The sequence below is a fragment of the Mustela nivalis genome (assembly GCF_964662115.1).
Source record: "Mustela nivalis genome assembly, chromosome: 2".
Classification (NCBI taxonomy): domain Eukaryota; kingdom Metazoa; phylum Chordata; class Mammalia; order Carnivora; family Mustelidae; genus Mustela; species Mustela nivalis.
The window spans coordinates 30,802,470-30,827,885 of record NC_139021.1 but is presented as its reverse complement, the minus strand read 5'-3'; the positions used below and the strand labels follow the sequence as shown (position 1 = coordinate 30,827,885).

General features: G+C 33.3%; 1 protein-coding gene across 19 annotated transcripts in view; it reads left to right on the top strand.

Annotated features, from left to right (window-relative positions):
* Window positions 1-25,416, top strand: part of OXR1 (oxidation resistance 1) — a 154,763-nt gene that overhangs the window by 85,528 nt on the left and 43,819 nt on the right. For 14 of the 19 annotated variants that reach the window (XR_014308662.1, XM_082720048.1, XM_082720029.1 and 11 more), the window contains exons 2-5: window positions 8,979-9,061; window positions 13,449-13,556; window positions 14,501-14,614; window positions 20,748-20,900. Coding sequence is in view for 18 of the 19 variants with exons in the window: in XM_082720029.1 (XP_082576155.1) it covers window positions 8,979-9,061; window positions 13,449-13,556; window positions 14,501-14,614; window positions 20,748-20,900 (458 nt within the window). In the remaining variant the exon portion in view is untranslated. The remainder of the gene's footprint in view (window positions 1-8,978; window positions 9,062-13,448; window positions 13,557-14,500; window positions 14,615-20,747; window positions 20,901-25,416) is intronic. The other 5 variants (XM_082720036.1, XM_082720030.1, XM_082720031.1 and 2 more) reach the window with 1 other exon arrangement.

Below are 25,416 nucleotides of genomic sequence, written 5' to 3'. Positions count from 1 at the left end.
GTTTCACCTGGCCTTTAAAGTACTCACTTTACTGGGTCATACAGTAAAAAATCCGTGTAAATAAGTAGATTTATCAAGTTTAAGTCTCAACTTACTGTGATTAGTTATCCTAAACTGCCCTACTATGTCAACTCTGTTTTCTTGCTTGGTGACAGTATACTTTAAACACATTTCATTTGGTCTTATTTAAAATTTATATTCATTTAGTTTTAGTGGTTAAAACTCTAGCTTTCAGGAGGAAACAGCAACAAAAATAATAGTTGCCAGAAACATTGGGCAGGCACTATCAAATAATTAATCCTAGTAACAACTCTATAAGATAGATACTGTTATCCCATTTTTCTGATGAAGGAACTGAGCCAGACAAAGAAATAAGGGATGTAAAATACATTTGAGTGTTATCTTCATATTTCTAAGAGTGATGGCCATGTTAGGGCCATCACTCTTAGATGTGAGAAAAATGCAGAGCTCTGTCATGTATGATGTTAAATTAAATGTTGTTAAATTAAATGATGCTAAATTAAATGATGTTAAATTAAAACAAGTTAAATCAGATAAAGGATAGGATAGGTTGTCATTGAAGCTATGGTAACAGTTTATTTTGAACCCATGAAAGACCAAGTGGCTCTAAAAGATTTGGAGGACCAATTGTTGCAGTAACTATTAAAATACCCCCAAAACTCACAGTGTTGGTCAGTGGAGGAGAGTGACCTTAGATGTCTGCAGTCTTAGTGTCATTGCTTAAGGTGGAGGGGAGGGGTAGATGAGGGAGAAGAACTTCACCTTGATAAATAATCTGTCTGCTCTCATTGTAACAGATGGTAAGTTTGAGCTCATATTTTTTCCTTAAACATGAGGTAGATTTCCCTGTTTTAGAATCGCTGCTCATCTCACAGGACAGTTAAACTGAAATCTTTTGTATTAACTGTGGGGGGGGTTGTTGTTTTTTGTTTTTTAAAGATTTTATTTATTTGACAGAGATCACAAGTAGGCAGAGAGAGGAGCAGGCAGAGAGAGAGAGGGGGAAGCAGGCTCCCCCCTGAGCAGAGAGCAGGATCCCAGGACCCTGGGAAGGCCCTGCCCGAAGGCAGAGGCTTTAACCCACTGAGCCACCCAGGTGCCCCAGTGTTTTTGGACAAAAGTGACTCTGAATATTTGACACTACAGTAAAACAATGATTCTCGGACTTGTGTCAGAATCACCTGAAAATCTAGTTAAAATAAAAATGAGGGGCTGCTTCCCAAGAAACTGATTTGGTACTTCCCATAATTTGCATTTTTTTTAAAGATTTTATTATTTTATTTGACAGAGAGAGGGACTGCAAGCAAGGGAAGAGGAAGAGGGAGAAGCAGGCTTCGCTCTGAACAGGGGGCCTGATGTAGGGCTCGATCCCAGGAGGACTCTGGGATCAAGACCCGAGCTGAAGGCAGAGCTTAATGACTAAGCCACCCAGGTGCCCCCATAATTTGCATTTCTAACAATTTACCAAGTAATACTGGTGCTGCTGGTCTAAGAACCACACATTGAGAATCACTACTTTCTTTAATGGGTCTTTTTTCCATGGTAAGGTTAGGAGTAAGTACAAGTAATATATTTCATTTATTAAATGCTTAGTATTAATATTTTTTTAATTAAGTTTAGGAATAATCAGTGTATTTGGTCTTTAAAATACTGTTTCAGGGGCACCTGTGTTGCTCAGTTGGTTAAATGTCCTTCCCACTTGATTTCGGCTCAGGTCATGATCTCGGTGTGGTGCGATCACGCCCCAGGCGTCAGGCTCAGTACAGAGTCTGCTTAAGATTCTTTCTCTCTCTCAAAAAAAAAATTGTGTTTCAGAAAATTAGGCCTATTAGAGTACGTACAAATTAGTCTTGTAAATACAATTTAAAATGAGTATTTGTGTAACTGTTTTTGAAATTGAAAGGTGCAAGTATTTTAGTAGGATAAATTTAGAAACTGAGATTATTTAGAATTTAATTATATTTAAAACTTTATTCTAATGTATTTACCTACAGTTACATTCTTAGAAAGGTTTACTTGCTAGAGGCAATTTAAGTGTTTAAAATAGAATATAGTAAATTTATAAGTGCAGTTTAATGTATGTGAGAAAATTTAATTACCCAGGTTTATAAATAGGATTATTTAAGGATATTTAGTTTGTTTTCTGTTTGAGTTAATCAACTATCAGAAGTACATTAGCGGTTACTAGATATATAAATGAAATGCATTTTATAGTTGAAGGCTTAAGGGAAAGCTAGGTTTTTATATTTGTACTTTAATAAGTGAAACATTAAAAAATAAAGTAACTACAATAGTTTTTTGTTTATAAAGGCTCTCTTTGTGGTCACCAACAAACTTAAAGTATGAGACTCTTGATAAATTTTCTTGAACAAAAAAGGGGCATGCTTTAAGGTCAAATTCTTGTGTTAGAGAAAGGTCCAAAATTTGCCTTTGTTTTCTAGCAGTCAGTGAAAAAAGGGAAATGTAACCAGACATAAATTAGTGTCCCTAAGATAAATATATTGCTTAGACAGCCAGGAAAAACACAAACTAAATTTTTAATTTTACTTAAACTAAAGTAGCCACATGTGGGCCTTACTGCTATCATATTGGATGATTCAGAAATAGAGTCCAGAATCCAGATTCCTTAACACGGTTCCTTACTATTTACATTTCAAGTGCTTAATAGCCACATTTGCCTAGTGGCTGCTATAACGGATAACACAAATATAGAACATTTCCATCATTGCTGAAAATACCATTCATTGCAGGAATATCACTATTGGTGATAGAATAATGAGAAGAAATTCTCATGGAACTCCCAATATAGCAAAAAGTATCCTTACCATCTTTATATTAAATATAGCCTCTAATTTCAAAAAGCTACTTTTTTACACCATCCTTTAGTGTGGTTCAGTGGTATAACAACAAAGTGCAAGTTAATAAAAGCAGTTCTGACAGGGTCAAAGCAATTAATACAGATACATAGTTAATCAGATGGTGTATCTTAACTGAGGGGTAGGTGCTAGATTATAAACTACAGATTTTAGATCATACATAAAATCTAAATTTTAGATTTCCAGAGCAGTGCTACTCAATAGAATTTTCTACAGAAATAAAATTTTAATTAAGTATTTAGTTTTCAGCCTTACTTGCCTTCTGCAGGCACTCAGAAGCCTTAAGGCTAGTGGATACTATATTGGATAACACAGATATAAACTATTTCTATCACTGCAGAAAGTCACTGGAAAGCACTCTTTTAGAGCAATGGGTCTCAACACTGGCTGCACATTAGAATTTCCTGGGTAGATTTTTTAAAAAATTCTGATGGTAAGTCCCCACTCTTAGCATGAGATCTCTATGCTCTGACAGTAATCAAAGATTAGATCATAAACCAAAATCTCTTAAGTTTAGGACCTCAACTAATTTTATCAGGTGACTAATGTATAGGTAGAGTTTAAAAAAAAAAAAAAACTATTTTCCTCAAAACTTTGTCTCAAATTACTAAGGCACAATGGGTTTTTGTTTATTTTTTGTTTTTGTCTTTTCTTCACAAGCCCTTTGGACATGCAGCAAATATTTTGAAATTCAATTTCTGAAAAGAGATGTATTTTTAAGTTGTATGGCAGTCTCTCAGTATGATAAAGACCTTAGGAAAAGTGAGGTGACAATGAAAAGTTCCTGAAAAGAAGACACATATATGTGCTTGAAAGAGAAATGTTGAAGATAGAATCTTATATGCTTCCAGTCTTTTGAAGACATTTTTTTTTGTAATATTCATGTATGCTAACTATGAAGAAGTCTTATATTGCAAAGATTAAAGTTTAAAAGCCATCTCCAATCTAGACATCCAGAGACATAATTAATATTAGGATAAGCATTTTTGTCCAGGTCTATGTATATATACAGATAGAATGATGTATGAAAGGCTTGAAGGAAGGGGTAACTGAAAGATGTATTTTTTGCCCTAAGAAAGTATTTTCTAAAGTTAAGTAGATTTTGAGGAAATTCTAAGACCTTGGTATTATTAATTCCTTTTCAGATGGCATTAGCGTCTCCCATATTTTTTCTCACCATCTCCTGATACTGACTCATTATTTTTATATTTTTTCATATTTTTAACATTCACAATTAGTTTTTCAGCTACATTTTTATACCATTGTTCAGTACTTTCCATTAGTCCTTTTATCAATCCCTCCTCACTCTTGGAATTTTTATTTTGATATAGTTAACACAACTTCAGTCTTCCGGAATTGAATAATGTTTCCATAAAGAAGTGTTAAACAAGCTAGACTGCTTTTTTCTCCCTGGTAGATGATTTGCTTTTTATGCATGAATTCTTTTATTTTCCACACACTATTATTTAATCAGGAGTAGAAAGGGAATAATCAGATTTATGTGGACTTGTGTGTATGTATAATATTCTTAGGAAGTACATCTTTCCTCTAGGATCCATGTTGATGGAGCAGCCTCTGTATGAAACAGCCCTGGTCTTGAGATAGAGGAAAAAGAGAGTTAAGAATTATAATGTGGGTCTTAACAGTTTACCTGGAATACTCATCACTTCTGTTCATGTTTCATTGAGCAAAGCATGTCACATGGCCATGTCAGACATCAGTGCGACGCAGTGTATTTTATATTCCTCCCCAGGAAGGAATATAGCAATAGTAACAATGTAGTCTATCACAATGACTATTTTAGAAAACAATTAGATTAGTTTGACAGAGATTTGAAAATTGCTGTCACCAGTAGGGAAGCCCATTCTTCTGTCAGTTATTCAGTCTGCAAGTTCGATCCTTTCAAAAGCTCTATAAACAGTGCTTCTCAGATTTATTGCACATGCATATTAGTTGTAATCAGTAGTTCTGAAGTGAAGCCTGAGATTCTGCATTTACTAGAAGCTGCATTCACTGGAAGCACCCAGTTGATACTAATGCTGTTGGTCCCTAACAAACAACTTTAAGTAGCAAGGGTCTCTCTATATAGCACTTTATGTAATGGAGCTTTTTACTTAGGAGAGGACCACTGAAAAAACCTTTGGATAGAGAAAGGGGCATTATAGGGGGACAACTAATGGGTAGGACACCAAGAACAGTATGAGATATTACCAAATAAAGGGGCAGATGAGCACTGAGAAGGAATTAGTTGACTGATTCACAAAGATCAGATAAAATAAAATTGAACAGGCCCATCATATTTGCCACTTAGTTTGCTCTCTTTTACCAAGGCAGGTTTAGTGAACCTAGGAGGAGAAAAGCCATTATAGTGCATTGTGGAATCAGTAGGTGGTGATGGAGTAAAGACAGTGAAAAGTAGACTCATTTCCAAGCGTTCAACTATGAAAAGAAGCAGAAAGATAGTGTGATATCTAGAAGAGCATGTGTACAAAGTTGAAGAGAACTCAAGGGATTTTTAAAATTTATTTTTGTTTTGATTGTGGATAAAGAGTCATCAGAAGTGAAAGTTTGAGAATGCAGGCATTTTTTTTTTTTCCCTCTCCTACCTCACTATAGAGGGAATCAGGTAATTATAAAAGCTGTAATCAGAATATCTCTTGTAGTTTAGAAGATGCTTTTGAAGTTTTACTCTTTATTATTGTGTGTGAAAATATTGACTCTCACCTCAATATTTTTTAAATTATCACATTTTTTATCAGTAGCTACTACCCAAATGAGAATATTCAGTTATAGTAGTGGATTTCTAGTATTTTAAAACTGGATCTCATACTATTTTCATTATTGGTTTATAGGCTTGTTTTCTTCCTCCAGTTTGCCTTTTCCATTCTACTACCAAAATGACTTTAATTTAAAGTTCCGATACTACTTGTTCAGATCGCTGCTTAAAAATCTTTTGGGACTTCTGAGCCCGGTAGTAGCAAGCTGGGTAATTCAGACTCTCCTGCTGAGAACAATCTGAAGAGCTGGGCCAAAGCAAAATAAATTTTACTGAAGGTGTCAGAAAGGAAACTGATATAACTAGACTAGGATCTAAGTGAGGACAGAGGCCAAGGAAGAGCAGTTCTAATTTGGGAATTGCTTTTTCCCTGGGTAATGTGTTGATTCCAGAAATAGCAACTGAGAGATTAAAAGGTACTTTTAACAACATACAGATATAAAGGATAAGAGATAGAATATAAGACCCAATACAAGCGAGGTGGTGAACTCTCACTTAGGACCCTAAAACATTGTATCTGAGGGTATAGAGAAACAAGTAGGTAGATTCTCTTAAGATTTTGGCTTAGTTTCAGATTATCATTCCTGTACCTTCATTAACAAGATCTGGTATTGCCAGTGTCCTTAGCTGTTTAACAAAAGGAAACAATATTTTCTGGAGAAATACAGCTTTTTGTATGTCAAATTCTGTCAGTAGACAGTTTTGCAAATACAGTATGCAGCACACAAAATATAATTAGGCACATAATGATTCCTCAGAAACAACAGTGTATCTGGATATTGTAGTTGTGATTTAAAATAGCCATGTTGAGAATTTTGTAGAAAGAAATAAATTATAAAAAAGAAAAATGGATATTCTGGAACTGAAAAATATAATCCAAGTTAGAACCTTTGAGGATGAATTTAACAGCAAATTAGCCAACACCATAGGAGAGAATTAGTGAATTGAAAGATAGGTCAGAAGAAATACTCAAAATAGAGAGAGGGGTTGCCTGGGAGGCTCAGTGGGTTAAGCCTCTTCCTTGGGCTCAGGTCCTGATCTCAGTGTCCTGGGATAGAGCCCCATATCAGGCTCTGCTCAGCAGGGAGCCTGCTTTCCCCTCTCCTTTTGCCTGACTCTCTGCCTACTTGCCATCTCTTTCTCCATGTCAAATAAATAAATAAAATCTTTAAGAAAAAAAAAAAAAAAGGGAGAGGGACAAAAGAATAGAAAATATGGGAGAAGGTTATGCTCAATAAAAATGCAATGGGAAGTTCTAATGTATGTATATTTGAGTCCCTAAAGGAGAGGAGAGAGAATAGGGCAGAAGCATTGTTTAATAAGAGATTGAAAACTTCTAAACTGATGAAATACTTTAATTCATAGATGTAAACATCCCTGAAAACCTCTACTGGAATCAATACTAATCCCACCAAAGCTGAAAAATCTTAAAAAGATGGTTCAGTGGGTGGCTCAATCTGTTGGGTGGCTGCCTTTGGCTCAGGCCATGATCCCAGGGTCCTGGGATCAAGCCCCACATTGGGCTCCCTGCTCAGTGGAGAGCCTGCTTCTCTCTCTCCCTCTGCCTGCCATTCTGCCTCCTTGTGCTCTTTCTGTGTATCTATCAAATTAAAAAAAAAAAAAAAAAAAAAAACTTTAAAAAGAAATCTTAAGAGCAATCAGAACAGTTAATGATATCGCAGTAGAATTGATAGTTGATTTCCCAACAGAAACAGTAGAAATTAAAAAGCAGGGGGAAATAATCTGCCAATCTAGAATTCTTTCCTCTGTAAAAGTACTCAGAGTTGCAATAAAAATGGTAAATATGAGGGTAAAACTAAGTGAATGTTGACAGTCTAGAAAATTAATGATTTCTAGTATTTTTTTAATATACATGTATATAATTAAAGTACCTAATAATAATTACATTTAAGTCTTGGCAGGGACATAAGGGATTTTAATGCCCTTACGTTGTCCAGGAAGAGGCTAGAAGTACTCTTTAATATTAGACTGATAAGTCAGTATTTCAGGCTGTAACCTCTGTGTTGATCACTAACAGAATTATTACAGAATGCATAACTTTAAATTAATGGGAGGAAAACAAAATAAGTAGTAATCCAAAAGAAGGAAAGAAAGGAGAGTAACAGAACTGGCAGACAAATAGAAAACAGAACAAATAGACAATAAGGTCCTTACTTTAGGGGTCATATCTAAAGTGTAAGGATAGGGCTTAGTAGAGAATGCAACTCTTGATCTCAGGGTTGTGAGTTCAGGTCCCATGGTGGGCCTAAAGATTACTTAAACTCTTTAAAAAAATAAAATGTAAGGATAAAAAAGGGTTGAAAATCTAAAGATGCTATTGAAGGAGACATACAAATGCTATGTGATCAATAACAGAGACTTGGGTTACCTTAGGTGATCAGGAAGGTTTTAGGAGAGCTTTTTTAAGTACTGTGAAACTAACTGACTTTTTTGATATTCAAACTTATTAGTTCTATTATTAATGCTTTGTTAGAACGGTTTACCAAACTATTTTATTCAGTTTTGGGTTTTGTTTTTTAGAGATTGATTTTAATCATTTCATATTATTTAGACAGGAGTGATATTTATCAATTCAGTGTAATGGTTATTGCATGAAGTATAGATGAGATTTTTTAAATGCGAAATTTAAAGTGCAACAGGTACCATAATCTTGGTGATAATGACATGTTCAAGTGAAATGCCTTGATAGGCAAGTAAAAAATATTTAGTACTTTATCTGAAATGAAATGCGCTAAAGTTTATTTATATACAAAAGCATATCTTAATTTACTTTATGGTATATAAATAAGGAATTTAATAATTTTAAATAATTTCATAGAGAAGACTTCATCTTTAACTATGATTGTAGAAGTGGAGTTATTTTTTTCCCGTGAGGACTAATGTTACATTTTATAGACTTGGTTTGGTTTATAATAATAATAATAATAATATCTTCAAGTATATAGTTAATTGTAATCAAGTTAGATAGGTTGAAAGAAATGATCCACAATTCAGTTTTTAATAACACTTAATAATCCTTTCATGATAGTTGTTCATGTTTTGAATTGACTTGCAGTTTTTATAGTTTCTCATACTGGTCAGTTCTTCAAGCAATCAAGCAAGCAAGCAAGAAGGTACATTTCCTTTTTCAGCAGTTGGTTGCATTTTAGAGCAGAGAATCCTAGGAAGCAAGCTGTAGTAGTAGTAAGTCTACTAGATAATTGCCCAGTGAGCTCTAATTAACAGTCCTGGACATTGCTTTGGAAGGAAAACAAATACAATAGTTTTACCTCATTTTCTTTCAGACACTGGCCAAAAGAAGACCTTAGACAAGAAAGATGGGAGACGAATGTCCTTTCAGAAACCTAAAGGAACTGTTGAGTATACAGTAAGTTACTGTCTTTGCAAGAGTATTACGTAAGACATTCTTTGTTTCTACTATAATAAATAAGACAAAGATTGTTAATTGCCTTATTTCAAAAATACTTGCCTTTCAGTAACTGTTTTATTAATAATATTTGTGTTCTTAATTGTACTTTAGGTTTTTTGTTAAGTGTGATACAAAGACAGTTACCCAGCAAGTTTAATTTGTTGCAGATGGTAATTTATGGGGAGTCAAAATTCCTGTGTTGTAATAACTTTTATTAGATTAGGCTTTTAGGAAAATATTTACTCTCTTATAAATGTGATCTTCATTACATTCCCAGCTGTGTTAAGTATAATGAAAATGGCAGATAGAATACTGAAAAGATAAATTGACATTTATCTTCCAGAATAACCTCTCACATCATGATTATTTGCACTGATTTATGGCTAAGTTTGTTTAGCTTTGAAATGGAACTTCTTTCTGTTTTCCAAATGACGTTCACATCTCTCTGGCAGTCAGCTTTTTACATTTCTGGTTACTATGGAAAACTGAAGTGAGAAATTCACTTTAGTCTGTGCTGTAATGCTTATCTGATTATAAATGATATTGTTTATTTACATAATGTTAATGAAGTTATAAACAGTTATTTAACTGGCTTTATTTTTATGTTGTTTTGTGTTTTCTAATGTTACAACCGTATTAAGCAAATAGCAATTTTAAACAGTCTCTGCATTTGTGTCATGAAACCTTCCAGTCTTGATTTTATTTTCCATGTATCCTTAAAATTGAAGAAATTATCAAAAATTTGGTTTACACTTTATTTCTAAATATTATATAATTGATAATTTTGAGATTCTAAGTATTTTTTTAAAAGGTTGGGAATCAGATATTTAGGGTAGAATTATTTTTACCATCAAAAGAATCTTAAAGTATATTATAAGTTCAATTGAGTGTGCTTGTAACCTGCTCTGCATGATTGAGAAATTGAGAAAATAAGTTCAAACAGTAAAATAATGGGTCACGTAATTTAATGTATTCATTAGTGTTTATACAGGCACAAGATTATAGGCATGAGGCATATGATGTTAACTACACGTGTAATAATGCGATTGTGAAGCATTGTAAAAGTGTAGTTCATTTTGAATTTAGGAGTTTACCATTCTTTTCTTAAAATTCAATAAAACTTGTGTTCTCTGTAACAGAATTAAATTTAAATTGAGAACCACTATTTTATGGGGGGAGTAGTTGAAACTTGAAATTACATTTTTCCTTAACGTTACAAATGACTTTTCAGGAGTAATCAAGTATTACCCAGAAAAGTTATAAAACATCCTCTTTGCAGGTCTTTGTTTAGATTTTTACTCCCTATTTTTTAGTCTATTCCTTATGCCAAATCCTAGAAGAAAGTAAGAAGTGTATTTTTATTTCTAAAGTCTATAAAATTTTAGTTTTATATTCTATTCTTATGACAGTTTTATAAAACTTTCATATAACATCTTTATATAAAATATTTACATAGCATGATTTTTATATTTAGGAAAAAATCTATTTCCTCAGTATTTCTCTTAAATTAAAACTTTTGATATCATAATGTGCTCTCAGAATTTGTTCTGAAATATTTGCAATCTAGCTTAAATATATTTTATACCACCTAAATATAGTATAAATCAATCACTGTATTTACATAGTTTTAAAATTAAAATAATTTATATATACATATATATGTATGTATATAAACACACATACATTATGTTTTTAATTGGGAAATCACTTTCAGTAGGAATCAAAAATAGATCTTGAAAATGCTATACATTGTCATTTTCTTCCTAATTAATTTAATATTTATATACCTTTCTAATGAAAGAGCCTTTTCCAAGGGACTAATGATTTTCTATTTATCAAACCCAGAGGCCTTTCCTTTGTTGCTTTTTGCTCAGTGTTCCTTCCTTCTGGTTTCTGGTTTTTCCTCTTAACGGTTGTTTTCAGTGAGGATCTGGGAATGGATAATCAAGCGATGTCTGAAAGTCTTCACTGCACCCTCATTCCTGTTAGTTGACCTGTCTATATAGATTATCAGGTTGACAGTTTACTGATAGCTGTAATAATCCATTGTCTTATATCCCTCTGTTGCCTTTTTGTTTTAATCATTTCTAGGCAGTCTTTTCTTTTTAAGTTTGTTTTTGGAGTTTGCCCTTTTTTCTTTATATAGTTCTGCAGTGCCACTGTAATAAGTCCTGATTCAGACAAATTTTTACTTACTGCGTTTCTTCAGCCTCAGGAGTATGTCATTCATAGTTCTGGAACATTATCACCCATCATTTCTTAGAGTATGTCTCCTGTTTTTCCTCTATTTGTTTTTAAAACTAATTGGACTATGTTTCATTGCCCTGGTATTCTTGCTGTCAGTTTTACTGTATCTTCCGTCTCTTTTACTGGCTGTTCTACTCTTCTTGATTCCAAATATAAGTGGTCCCTTGTTTCTTTTCACTTTTCCATTTACAATCTCTTACAGATCTTAAGAACTTTACTATATAAACTATGTGAAGTGAACCTCCAGTTTTTTTTTCTATTCTTACCTTCCTAGATGCTTGCATTTCCTACTTTCATTTGATAGTTACCAAATTGTAGCAAACCTCTTACCAATTTCTCCATCCTTGTCCAATGCTTGATTTTCTTATTTTTGTTTCCCTTCATTCTGTTATTCATCCAGATTGGAACTTTGGGATTCAGCATCTGTTGCTTATTACCATTTGCTTCCTTGACCTGCTGCTGCTACTACTACCATCATCACAACCTCATTCATTCCAAGAATGCTTTCTTGAGTCTTGGAAACCTTATACACCTTAATCTCTCTATATTTCTGTTACTTTTAACCTCATTTACTGCAGTAGTGTTAAGTTGGTTTTTCTGCATCTGTTCTCTTTTCCCCTTAATCCTAGACCTGTTGTCACTCAAGCTATATATCTTCTTTGCTTTATAACTATTGGTGTCTTTTATTACTTTCCTCACTCCATTTAATAAGATCATTGTGAGGATAAAATGCGAGATAATATGAAAGTATTTTGTAAACTTAGAGATGTTACTGCAAAGTAAAATTTGTTTATAGAGAGCTTCTACATATATTATCTCTGTAGGGTAAGTGATAGAGCCTCTCATTACATAGATGAGAAAATTTGCATAAAAGGAAGGAAACAAAACTGTTCAATTATCATCCCATGTATTTGTCACACATTTAGTTTTATATAACCCTTAAAGGAAAACTACATATTTATTTTTTTTACATTACATACATACCCATTTTTCTTGACTTTGAAAGTCTTCTCCAGCCTAATTCTAAATGCCTTTCTAATCTCATCCTTTTTCAGAACTAACACTAGATACTCACGTTCCTAAAGTCATTAGTGTACTCTGGGTGAATTGGGAGGAAGAAATAGTATCCTCCCAAAGTGTGTTGTACTTTTTCTGTCTCCTAACACGCCAGTCCTGTGCTCTTCATTTTGAATGTTCTTTCCTTTCTCTCTTCTTCTCAAATTCTATTTCTTCTTCAAAATCCAGCTTTTAAATACTTTTAATACAATCTTTTATGGACAGTTTGGAGCAAATATGGTACACTATCCATACTCAGAACTTCTGTTATATTTGTCGTTTCATTTAAATTGCTCTTCATCTCATATAACCTTTTTGGTCTTTCTTATTTTCCAACTAGGTTTTAAATCCCTTGTGCACTAAAACGACATAGATGCACTTGATTTTATCCTACAGAGTGTCATAATGCCTTATGTATAGAGGACTCCAAAGGACTATATTGACTGATCCAGTGACTTTTTCTTTCAGGGAAATTGGCAAAATCCCATGACTTAAGATTTCTATAAATATGATCATTAAAGGATATTAATGATTTGGAAGCAGATTACTTTGGTTCAAATATGTTTTCTCATTTATATAATTGAATGAAAGGATGTGTTTGTAAAGATCATTAGAAATAGCATCTTCAGTTTGATACCAGCATACTTTGCTAAAATAGAATTTGTATGTTTCTAGGTTCCATATGTTTTAGAAACAGTTCAAAGGAATAATATATTTTAGAGCCTTTGTAAGATAAAAATCATTTGTGCTTTGTAAGTTATATTTTGTATTTGGAAATTACTTGAAGTAGAGGCCCACATATAATTGTGATATATTATGATAAAGTGTATACACTGTATAATAATAGGTTGAGGCCATTTGCTAACAAAGCACAAAATATCTTAAGTTAATTAAAGATGGAAAGATGGAAAATATCTAAAGATGGAAAGTACCACTTGTTAATGAAATGTGAGATTGGTCCATAGACATCTTAATAATATTAAACCTCATGATTAAGTTTTTCTGTTTTAACAGATTCAAATTTATTTTTTCTTTCAAACAGGTTGAATCAAGGGATTCTTTGAATAGTATAGCCCTGAAATTTGATACAACGCCCAACGAACTTGTTCAGTTAAATAAGTTATTCTCCCGAGCAGTTGTTACTGGACAGGTATCTTATTTTAATTCATTGGTATTTAGAAGCATTCAGTAGCAACACAGAAAGTATCCACTGCAGTATAGTTAATAATATAGAAAATATATAAATATATAAAATTAGGAATAATTTTATGCATGCTTTGAACAAATTACATTGTCTCTAAAGAGAAAGTGGTCACATATCTATATTAATTTTTCTTAGTAATTGAAAATTACTAAGATTGATAATATTTGTGAATTATCTTTTCAAATGTAATTTTAAAGAGCTTATTACGATATTCAAAGCAATACATGTACATGATAACAAATTTTAAATTATCCCATCTCAGACTTCCAGTTTCCTTTTCCAGAAACAACCACATTTGCAGTTTGTATCCTCTTTCAGAAATATTTTAGCCTTTCCCTTTTTTTAAAATCTAACTTTGATTATTAGAAAATGTTTTATTTAAGTATGACTTGACCTCAAACTTTTTCACGTGTAGGTATTATTGACTGTATAGCTATATTAACAAAGCACAGTAAGCTTTTTAGACTGTTTCAGTTCCTTTGTTATTTTAGATATTGCTGTTGGGAACATTCTTCTACATCTTTTTCTCTTTTTTATATGCAGACATTTCTATAAAATCCTAGAAGTAAAATTGCTGAGTTAAATGATATGTGCATCTTAAATTTTACCAGCTATTACCAGATTGTCATCTAAGATGAACACCCAGAGTACATGAGAATTATTGTTTCCCCACCCAACTTTGACAGTATTTATTATCAAGCTTGTCTGAATTGAATTTAAATCTTTTTTATTGTTAGACTTTTAGGGTAAGAAATATTCTTTTAATTTGAAGATTTTTATTTTTTCTGTTTATTGGTGAAGATCGTTGTTAATGGTACTTGGTTTTAGAACACCATTCAGTTACTGATATTTCAGTTTGACTGAATTTTTATGTGAATACTTTCTTGAAGGTTTTATATGTTCCTGATCCTGAATATGTCTCCAGTGTTGAGAGCTCTCCATCGCTAAGCCCTATAAGTCCTCTGTCGCCAACATCTTCTGAGGCTGAATTTGATAAGGCCACTGTAAGTGTCCCTGTTTTTCAAAGATAGCTATGAAGAAATCTCACTATATATGTACATATCATCATAATTTTTTATCCTGCTTTGACTATGGTTAAGACAAAATTTCCCCTTTTTATTTTGCTACATAAATTTATAAATTTCTATTTTCTTATTAAACCAGACAGCTTAAATTAATTTAATAATAAAATGAATTATATTAATTTAATTAATTTTTTTTATTGGTCGTGGTCCACATATTCATCAACATTGTCTTACAAATACCATATAATAATTTAAGTAAAGAAGGAGTTTTACCTAATAAGCATGACGGTAACATGATAGGAAATTTATGTCCTGTTGGATTTTTCTTTCAGTTTTCTCTATTTCTACAGCAGTTAGAACTTTTGAATTTCTTTTTTTTTTCTTTAAAGATTTTACTTAATTGAAAAAGAGAGTGCACAAGCAGGGGAAAGGGGCAGAGGGATAAGCTGACTGTAGGGAGAAGCTGAGCAGAGTCTGATGCAATGCAGTACTCTATCCCAGGACCCTGGGATCTTGACCTGAGCTGAAGGCAGTCACTTAACCAGTTGAGTCACCGGATGCCCCTGATACACTGCCTTTTAAAAAAAAAATCCCATCATCTTAATCATTCTAAGTATTTTGAGTAATTAATAGTGGTTTAATTGACCTAGCATTTTTAAGGAATATTTTATATAAGTTACGTTTTATAAATGAATTTTAAAGACCCAAACTGTATTTAATAATTTTAATTAAAATCTCTCTGAAAGAAATTGTATTTTTTACCTTTTTATGGAAATTAATACTAATCATAATTTTTCCTTTTTTATGACCCAATGATTATGTTTACATATAAAAGTCTATTCCTCTATTAAATGGCTAGATTCCTGTGGGAGAGTCTTCTGTGTTGTCTTGCCTACTTTAGGAGGCATCTTCTTTTCTCTGCCCCAATTTGCACTCAAAAGTTTAAGATACCAAATGACCTATGGGTAACAAAACACAAGTCATTAATATTTGCCTACAAATTATTAGACATTATTAATTTCTAAGCTATACTGTTAAACTAGTTCCACTTCTTTCATGGAGTAAAGTACATGAAATACTGTTAACTCTTTTTCTCCTTGTCCAGGGGCTTTTAGTATGTGTTTGGGTGTGTTTGTGTGTGAGAGAATGAGAGAAGTATGGTCATTTTCCAAATATTTATTTGTTGGATATGTTATTTGTATAAATACATCAGCACTGTACTTTAGAATGCAGTCTCATAAAAGGAATATATTACATTTTTCACCATTGATGAGAGCAGAAGTCAGGTTCTAATGAATAGGTAGTGCTGGACCAGATGATGTAAGAATACTTTTTTGAACGTGGCCATGCCATTCTCCCATGACACAAATTGCTGTACTCATAAGCAGTTTAACAACAAAGGAGAGCAGTGTAGCCTTAGGTTAATTTACCCTGTTTTTCAAACCCTAAACCAGAATTGTGAAAACTTGACTTTAGCATCCTGCCTGACTAAAACACTTAGGGTCCTTTTCTGTCCCTCATCTTTAACCCAAATGTTACTACCAACTAGCTTTCTTGAAAGGTGTAAGATCACAAAGAAGAGAATGCTAAAAGGGAGCAACAAAGCCTCCTTTGTGAAAATGGTCTCTTCCTCACTTTTGCCATGTTACTGGGAGAGAGGGAAAGAATGACCTTTTAATGAATGACCTTTTAATCTGTAGTAACTCAGCTGCTGTCAGAGATGCCCAGAAAGTATCCTCTAATATGACTGCTCATATGAATAAATTTTTTCTCCCTAGGATGAATCCAGGAAGGACTTGAGAAACACTGACTCCTAGAAGTTTTCCCTTTCCCTGGGTGATAGTCATCACATACTATCTCATTGTAGGCAATAGTTAAAAATAATTATTTTGAACAGCAATTTTATTAACTTTAGTTACATTTTGTTTTTTTTCACCTAGGAATATATTCATTACTAGATTCACAAAATAAAATACTCCTATATAACTTTCTATATATCTCTACTGTTTATATCTCCATATATAATTATTGGATTTAGGTCTCCCATTCTAAGTCCCTTAGAAGCAAGGATCTTATGTTTTATTAAATACAATTCATGTTCGTATTACAGTAATTAAAATGTTTATTAGTACTGTTACATGCTTTTCCAGAAATTGTCAGAGTTTATAATTCTAATAAACACCCATAGGTTTCTTCGATGTTCTGCTCTGTAGTAGCTTGCCATGGAGGCTAAAATACTATGTTCCTGGCTTTGTTAGCATAAAGGATCCCAGTGGGTTTTTTTTGGATAATTTATTTCAAGATAAAAATATTATTTTTGAGAATTTCCAGGGTCAAGTAGTTTTTACCCATTTTTTCTTCACATATTGATGAAAAAACATAGAAGAAGGTAGAACCAGTGTAAGAGCAAATAAGAAATTGCTAAAACTTACCATGTGTCAGGTACAATTCTAAGTACTTTGAAAGTATTGTCATTTATTCCTGTCCTCAAACTTAGGAGATACAGCACTTGGCCTGGCTGTTTTTGTTTTCTCCTCTAGACCCATTCTACACCCTCCTTTGGGCTTTAGACTACATCAGTGGGCTACCTTGACCTTTTGCTTCTCTTAGTTTTGGTCTTTCAAGACCGCTGACAGAAGATGAGAGAAAGGAGCAAGAGGGGGGGCGTATTTATTCTCTTTGTTCCCTCCCTGCAAGGTCATTTCAGAGTGTGGCTACATGCTTTGACCTCTCATTTCATCAGACACAGAGCCCTCTGTCTCTGTGGTATCTGTTTCTTCCTTTTAGGCCTGTGGGTAATAAGGACACCTCTGTTGTTTGCCCTGGATTTTTGTATCCAGTGCATAATATCTTTGTAAACTGCTCCATTTTTAAACTATTTAAATTAATTCAAGTTGATGTGCTATCTGTTTCTTCCAGTACCTGACCAGTCACAGTGTTTATTTTACATATAAGGAAACTAAGTTCCTTCAGTTAGCTAGTAGCTGAGTTAGGATTCCAACCCATGTAGTCTGGTTCAGAGCCCGTGTTTTTTATTGACCACTTCATAGCTGGAAAAATCATAATGTATAATATTTAATCATCTTGTACAAAAAGAGATAACCATAAGTCAGCCTTTTTGCTTCACTTGTTCTAGTGATGCTTTGTTTTTGCACATTTGGACATTTGGGACAGTGACTGAGGCTCATTAGATAAATATTTATACTTAAGTATTTTTAAGGACCTTTCTGGCCCTAGTGGCTAAAACAGAATTGTGCAGAGAAATCTCAGAAAGCACGCAGGAGCTTCAAAATCACTGCATTAAGAATCAGAATCTAAAAAAATTAAAAATTAAAAAATTAAAAAAGCATCAGAATCTATAAATACCAACAAAGCCAGGTATATAAACATACTGATATTTTGGGTGGTAATGTTCATGTATGTAAGTTATGATGAGATCTAATTACAATTCCTCTAAGCGTTGCTTTTTTTTTTTTTTTTTAAGAAATGTACTCTTATGTGCTTATGTGCTATACTTTGAGCATTTACTAAGCTAATCTCATGTATTCTTTTTAATAGGATTACACTGCCAAATCAGGATTGCTATAGATACTGAGTTGTAGAATTTGAGACTTTGAGGGAACCTAAGTGATCATGTTGTTCAGTGAGGTATTATCTTCATATAAGGAAAGCATTTGACAGTGTTTCTTGATACGGTTTTTGCAAATGATTAGGTTACATTGTAGGTAATGTTGTCAACTGGCAATAACTGAAGAGTCAAACAGAATTTGTTGAGTCAAACAGAAGCTTTATACCAGCTTGCAGAGGGCCTTCCATTGGCTCTGGAATTGGATTTGAGTCCCCTTGCACATTTATCAATTGTTTAGAAAAATATTTGAAAGGTAAGGTATAAGTATTGCAGTGAAGCTCACTAGTTCAAATGTTGATAACATGGCTTTTACATATCAGCTTCGTCTTACTCATTGGGCAAGTTACTGAACATGGCTAACCATAGTGCCCTTTAAAGTTAAGGTAATAATATATATACCTAATATGAATGATTTGAAAGTAAAATGAAATGGTTCATGTAACACTTAAATATAACAAATAGTCATAAGTATCCATTAATGTTACTAATACCTGTGCTGAATGAATTTATGAATCATATAAAACTCAGGTATGATAATTACCAGAGACAAGAGGATAAGTGTAAAGTTATTAGTTTGTATTATAAAATGAAAAGATTGAGAACTTTGTTAATAGATACTAATGATTGAACAGTGTCATGCATCTTTTACAATCTAATTCCATTTAGGTTTTTAAAAATGCATTCATAGTATATTAAATATAATTGTTTTACCATATTCTGTACTGCTCTTACTTCAAAAAATATCTGTTGGATATCTATTAGGAGAAAGGGAATAAAATTTAGAAAGGAAGTCTAAAATTTTGTCCTCATACAGACTTAAGGAGTTAGATCCATTTATTGAAATAGAAAAAGTTATGTTAAAATTTGAGAGGGCATTTCAAGTATCTCAAAATCTTTGAGATTGAAGAGGAGGCATTCTTGTTTATTATTTCAAAGGCCAATTCAGCACTATCCAAAGTGCCAGTTTTCAGCTCAAAGCTCTGAAGAACCTTGGTACTATGAACACTATTCTATAATGTTCTATTCTATATCTACTCAGGAAGTATAATCTAGAGGTATTTAAGACAAAGAATAAAGGACGTTTGTTTAGCCTTCCTACGTTGTGTAGAATGTTGAACTTTGGGGGAAATCCCATGAGTTCTAGGGGGTCTGTGAACTTGGATATAAACAACTTTAAGTGAATTATAATGAAATATAATATTTTTCTAAAATTAAGAATATAAACAAACTATAGAGTAGAACCATGCATACCTGTGACTTTGTCCCCAGTAGAACTCACAAATATCTTCAAATCATTTTTGAGTTCTAGATATTAAAAATACTGTTTATAGCCATGTAGTTCAAATTATGATTATCAGTCAACACTAGATTTTATTAATGTTTAATAAAGAAGGATATATGTATCAACTATATGTATAACTATTACAAATATGAATAAAATTATAACTAAATTTTAAATGTTTTGATAATTGTGTTTCATTATAATTGTTTTTCTTTGTAATCCTGTATTTTAAGTATTCAGAATACATTCTGAGAAGGAAGTCCTTAGTCTTCACTGTGAGAATGGGCCATGGCATTAAAAGAAGTCAAGATTCTGTGATCTAACCAATTACTACTTTATACAGTGGTATTGATAAACTTTGTAGCGTAATATTTTAAACGGCTCTTCCAGTGAATGGAATACCTAAGTATCACAGACAAGCACTCTGTCTTTTCTCTGTTCCTAACACCTGAGGGATTTAGTAAACTGTCTTCTCAGGAGCAATTGAGAGAGAATGTCTGTGTGTTTGTGTGTGTGTGTGTGTGTGTAGTGTGTGGGTACAAGAGATGTAGTTTTCACATTTTCCAGATTATCCATAAATATATATCCCATTAAGAAATCATTGAAAATAAAAGTTTAAGCTCTGTTAGAAATCTTTATTGAATGTGAACACAGTGCCATTCTTAACTATTTCTTTTTATTTAAGAATATCTTGGAGCACCTAGGTGGCTCAGTGGATTAAAGCCTCTGCCTTCGGCTTGGGTTATGATCTCAGCATCTTTGGATCGAGCCCCTACCTCCCCACCTGCCTCTCTGCCTACTTGTGATCTCTGTCAAATGAATAAATAAAATCTTAAAAAAATATTTTTTAATTAAAAAAAAAAAAAGCATATTTTGAGAGGTGCCTGGGTGGCTCAGTCAGTTAATGGTCTACCTTCGGCTCACGTTGTGATCCTGGAGTACTGGGATCAAGCCTCGTGTTAGGCTCCCTGCTCAGTGGGGAGTTTGCTTCTCCCTCTTCCTCCTCTTTTCCTCCCACCTCATGCTTGCTTGCTTTCTCTTTCTCTCAAATAAATAAAAATCTTAAAAAAAAAAAATATTTTGAGCTGACGTCCAAGAATGTGATGAGAATTTGGGGGAAACTTCATTTGGCCTTAATAATGTGCTAATTTAATTTTTATTTAGTTCTCTGATGTGCTTTTATTATTATTATTTTTTTAAAGAATCCTGACGTAGTCCACCCAAAAGAAGCAACTCCCTTACCTACTTTTACTGGTATTCGACCTGCACGAGTTGTATCTTCAACTTCTGAGGAAGAAGAAGCATTTACTGAGAAATTTCTTAAAATTAATTGCAAATATATTACCAGCGGCAAGGTAATGAATAGTACTCTAGAAAAAAATTTTTAATCATGCTTTACTGAAATATTACAATATGGCATTTGTATTTTAAGTTGTCAATATCAGCAACTGCTTGAATATTTGAAGATATTGGTGGAAATACTAGTTCGGGTTTATATGGACCTTGCTTATAACTGACTTAGAATGTGGTGGTCTTTTGCAGTTGTTAAAGGTAATGGGATATAAATTTACTGTAATAGAGTATAGCCGATTTGCTCTCGGTAGAGTATTTCAAAAAACTGAAGTAAAATAACCACTGCTGGGCACTATTCGGAATGGTAACTCTTACAAACTTTGTATAACACACAAAGGAAAATAACTACTATTTATTATTTACTATATGCCAGAGGCTGTATGAGGTATTTTAAGTAATTCATCAACTCAGAATAGCCTATGAAGTCGGTGGTTCTCTTCCATCTTCACAGGAAAAAAATTATTTTTTCAGAAAAGGTTAATAATAAGTTCCAAGGTTTCTCTAGCAGGGCAAGAATTCATTCCCATTGTGAATATATGTTTTATCTTTCCACACCTGCTGCTTTTCTAAACAAAGAACTTTTAGTGTGCAGAAAGATTATAGTAAAGTAACACAGAATTGGAGAATAAACTCCAGATATTGTTTAGAAAGTAACTATAGTATGTTACCAACTTAAGTCATGGTTTTCTTTTTCTCTCAGAACTTTAAAGATGTTTCTTTCAGAACTCCAGTGTTTTCTGATTTGCACGGTTTCTGAAGAGAAGTCTTCTACAGTTTTTATATTTGATGTTCTGCATGACATTTGTGGTTTTCTTTGGTTGCATTTAAGATAGTCTCTCTTTTTTCTCCTTTCAGATTTTTATTTAAATTCTAGTTAGTCACAAGACAGTGCAGTATCGGTTTCAGGAGTAGAATTCAGTGATTCATCACTTATATACAACACCCAGTGCTCAAAATGACAAGTGCCCTTTTTAATAGCCATCACTCATCTAGCTGTCCCCTCCACCACCTCTTTCCATCAGTCTTCAGTTTGTTCTCTATAAGAGTCTTTTATGGGTTGTGTTTTTTTGTTTTTGTTTTTGTTTGTTGTTTGTTTTTTTTTTTTTTTACTCCCCTCCCATATGTTCATCTGTTTTGTTTCTTAAATTCCACATGAATGAAATCATACCATACTTGACCTTCTCTGACTGATTTATTTAGCTTAGCATAATATACTCTGGCTCCATCCACATCATTGCAAATGGCAAGATTTCTTTCTTTTTGATGGCTAAGTAATATTCCATAGTGTATACCTCATCTTTATCCATGAGTTGATGGACATTTGGGCTCTTTCCATAGTTAGGCTATTGTAGGTGATGCTGCTATAAACATTAGGGTGTATGTCCTCTTTGAATCTGTAGTCTTGTATCCTTTGGGTAAATAGTGCAATTGCTGGATGGTAGGGTAGTTCTTATTTTTAACTTTTTGAGGAACCTCCATATTGTCTTCCAGAGTGGCTGCACCAGCTTCCATTCCCACTAACAGTGCAAGAGGGTTCCTCTTTCTACCTATCCTTGCCAACACCTGTCGTTTCTTGTGTTGTTAATTTTAGCCATTCTGACAGGTGTGAGGTGGTATCGCACTGCAGTTTTGATTTGTATTTCCATGATAATGAGTGATGTTGAGCATGTTTTCATGAGTCTTTTGTCCATTTTTATGTCTTCTTTGGAGAAGTGTCTGTTCATGTCTTCTCATTTCTTGATTGGATTATTTGTTCCTTGGGTGTTGAGTTTGATAATTTCTTTATAGATTTTGGATACTGACTCTTTGTTATCAGATACATCATTTGCAAATATCTTCTCCCATTCTGTAGGGTTTCCTTTTAGTTTCGTTGACTGTTTTGTTTGCTTTGTGGAAGTCCCAATAGTTCATTTTTGCTCTTGTTTCCCTTGTCTCCAGCAACATGCCTAGTAAGAAGTTGCTACAGTCAAGCTACCTCTGTTCTCCTCTAGGATTTTGATGGTTTCCTATTATACATTTAGGTCTTTAAGCCATTTTGAATTTATTTTTGTATATGGTGTAAAATAGTGGTCCAGTTTCATTCTTTTTGCATGTTGCTGTCCAGGTTTCCCAACACCAGTGTTGAAGAGATTGTCTTTTTTCTATTGTGTACTCTTTCCTGTTTTGTCAAAGATTAGGTGATCATAGAGTTGTGAGTCCATTTCTGGGTTTTCTGTTCTGTTTTACTGATCTGTGTGTCTGTTTTTGTGCCAGTACCATACTGTCTTGATGACTCCAACTTGGTAGTTACAGCTTGACTATAGCTTGAAGTCCAGAATCATGATGTCTCCAGCTTTGCTTTTCTTTTTCAGGATTGCTTTGGCTATTGGGGTTTTTTGTGATACCATACAAAGTTTAGGATTGTTTGTTCTAGCTGGTGGTAAAAATGCTGGTGGTATTTTGATAGGGATTGCATTAAATGTGTAGATGGCTTTGGGCAGTATGGACATTTTAATAATGTTTATTCTTCCAATCCATGAACATGGCATGTTTTTCCATTTTTTTTGTGTCCTGTTTAATTTCTTTCATAAGTTTTTCTGTAGTTTTTAAGACTATAGCTCTTTAAGAGAGTCTCGATATCATTAACTTTGAACCATTGGATTATAATATGCCTTGGTATGTTTTTCCGTTTGTTTTGCTTAGGATTACTCAACTTCTTGAATCTGTTGGTTTATAGTTTTCATCGGATTTGGAAAATTTGTGGAGTCCTATTGAGATTTTTTTCCCATCCTCTCCTCTTGTTGGGAACCCCGATTATGTATATATTAGACTGCTTGATGTTGTGTCTTGTAGCTCATTGGTACTCTGTTCTTTTTTTTTCCTTTCTGTTTGGGACAGTTTCAATTGCTATACCTTTAAGTTTGTTTAATGTTTTTTTCTGCCATGTCTAATTTGCTATTAATTCTTTTGAGCATGTTTTCATCTCTAAGTTCAAACTGACTCTGTCTTCCTTGTCCATAACTATCATGCACAGTCTATCCTCTATATTCTTGAATATATACAATATAGTTATAAAAATTGTCAGTGTCTTTCTACTAATTAATTTCTCATATTTCTGGGTTTGTTCCTATTAACTTTTCTCATTGTGATGAGTTACTTTTTAATTTTTCTTTATGCCTAGTAATCTTTAACTTGTTATCAGATACTTCTTGGGTGCTGGGTATTTTTATATTTCTGTACATATACTTGTACTATTTTCTGTGACACAGTTGTGTTTTAGAAGCAGTTTGATCATAACATAGCTTGTTTTAAGTTTTGTCAGACAGGACCAAAGCAACTCTAGCTAGTTTTTCTCTTTACTGAGACAATGCCCTTCTGAGTTTTCTGGGGCCCTATAAATTATAAGTTTTTTTTACTGTGGTTGGTAAAAACACAAGCTATTCCTTTCTCTGTTGACTCTTTGAATTGTTTCCTCCACTTCTTTGGAGTGCTGCTGCTTTTCTTTTCCTGGGATAGTTGCATACATATAGGTAGCATTCAGTGCTCAGCTGGAAACTTGAACAAAGGCCTTCTGTGGATCCCAAAGCATTCTCAGTTGGGAGTGCTCATCTCTCCTTTCTCTGCCTCTGGCCTGGAAACTCTCTACTCAGTATGCTGGGACATTTATAGAGTTCATATTCTTTGTTTTCCCTGATTCAAGTATCATTGTCAAGCATTCTAATAGCTGAAAACAGTCCTTTCATGTATTGTGTGTATGTGGCTTTAGTAGTTTTAGGCAGAATTAGTTCTTGGGTGGAAGCAGAATTTCAGTAGTAACTATCTGAATAAAATTTTTATTTAAGTATCAAAGCAAAGATAAAGTCATTGGCAGGGTTTGGAACAGCTTACAGCCTGGTGTTCTTGGAAGGTAAACATCTGCTGAAGGCTGGCTTTTCCTATAGATTTATTGTAATAGGGTTATTTATGTTAAAATTGTAGAAATTTATCTACAAAATTTGTAATAGGTTACAGTGGACTTAAGACTGAAAAAACAAAATCCGTAAATGTTGTTTTCTCTGCTGGGTTGTATTCCTAAATTGTTTTTTATCTTCTAGTATTTACAGTTACTGTAATATAAGTGATAACTTTTACAGACAGGCTTTACTTTTTAAGAGAAATAATTTCTCCATGGAAGATTAGTCAGGTAATTGCACATAAGGAATTGGGAGTTACTAATACTGAAGAGAAATCTGTGATTAAAGTTTCTGAAGGTCATATGAATTAAGATATTTTAATTGGAAACTACTTACTATAGTATGTTCTTGCTTCTGATAATATGTTCAGATTTTTGAAGCAGTATTTAAACAGAATGAAACCAGGAATGCTTTAGTTTGGGTTTATGATTTCAAACTTGATCTTGGTTAGATGAATTTGAGCAGTACTTTGTCAAAAGATTTTTGTGAATTTTATGTTGAGGGGGTGTTTCTTATGGCCAACTCTTGATTTAGGGAGAATAACATCTGATAGAATACCTCAGAGTCCCACCCAGAGTCAGGTAAA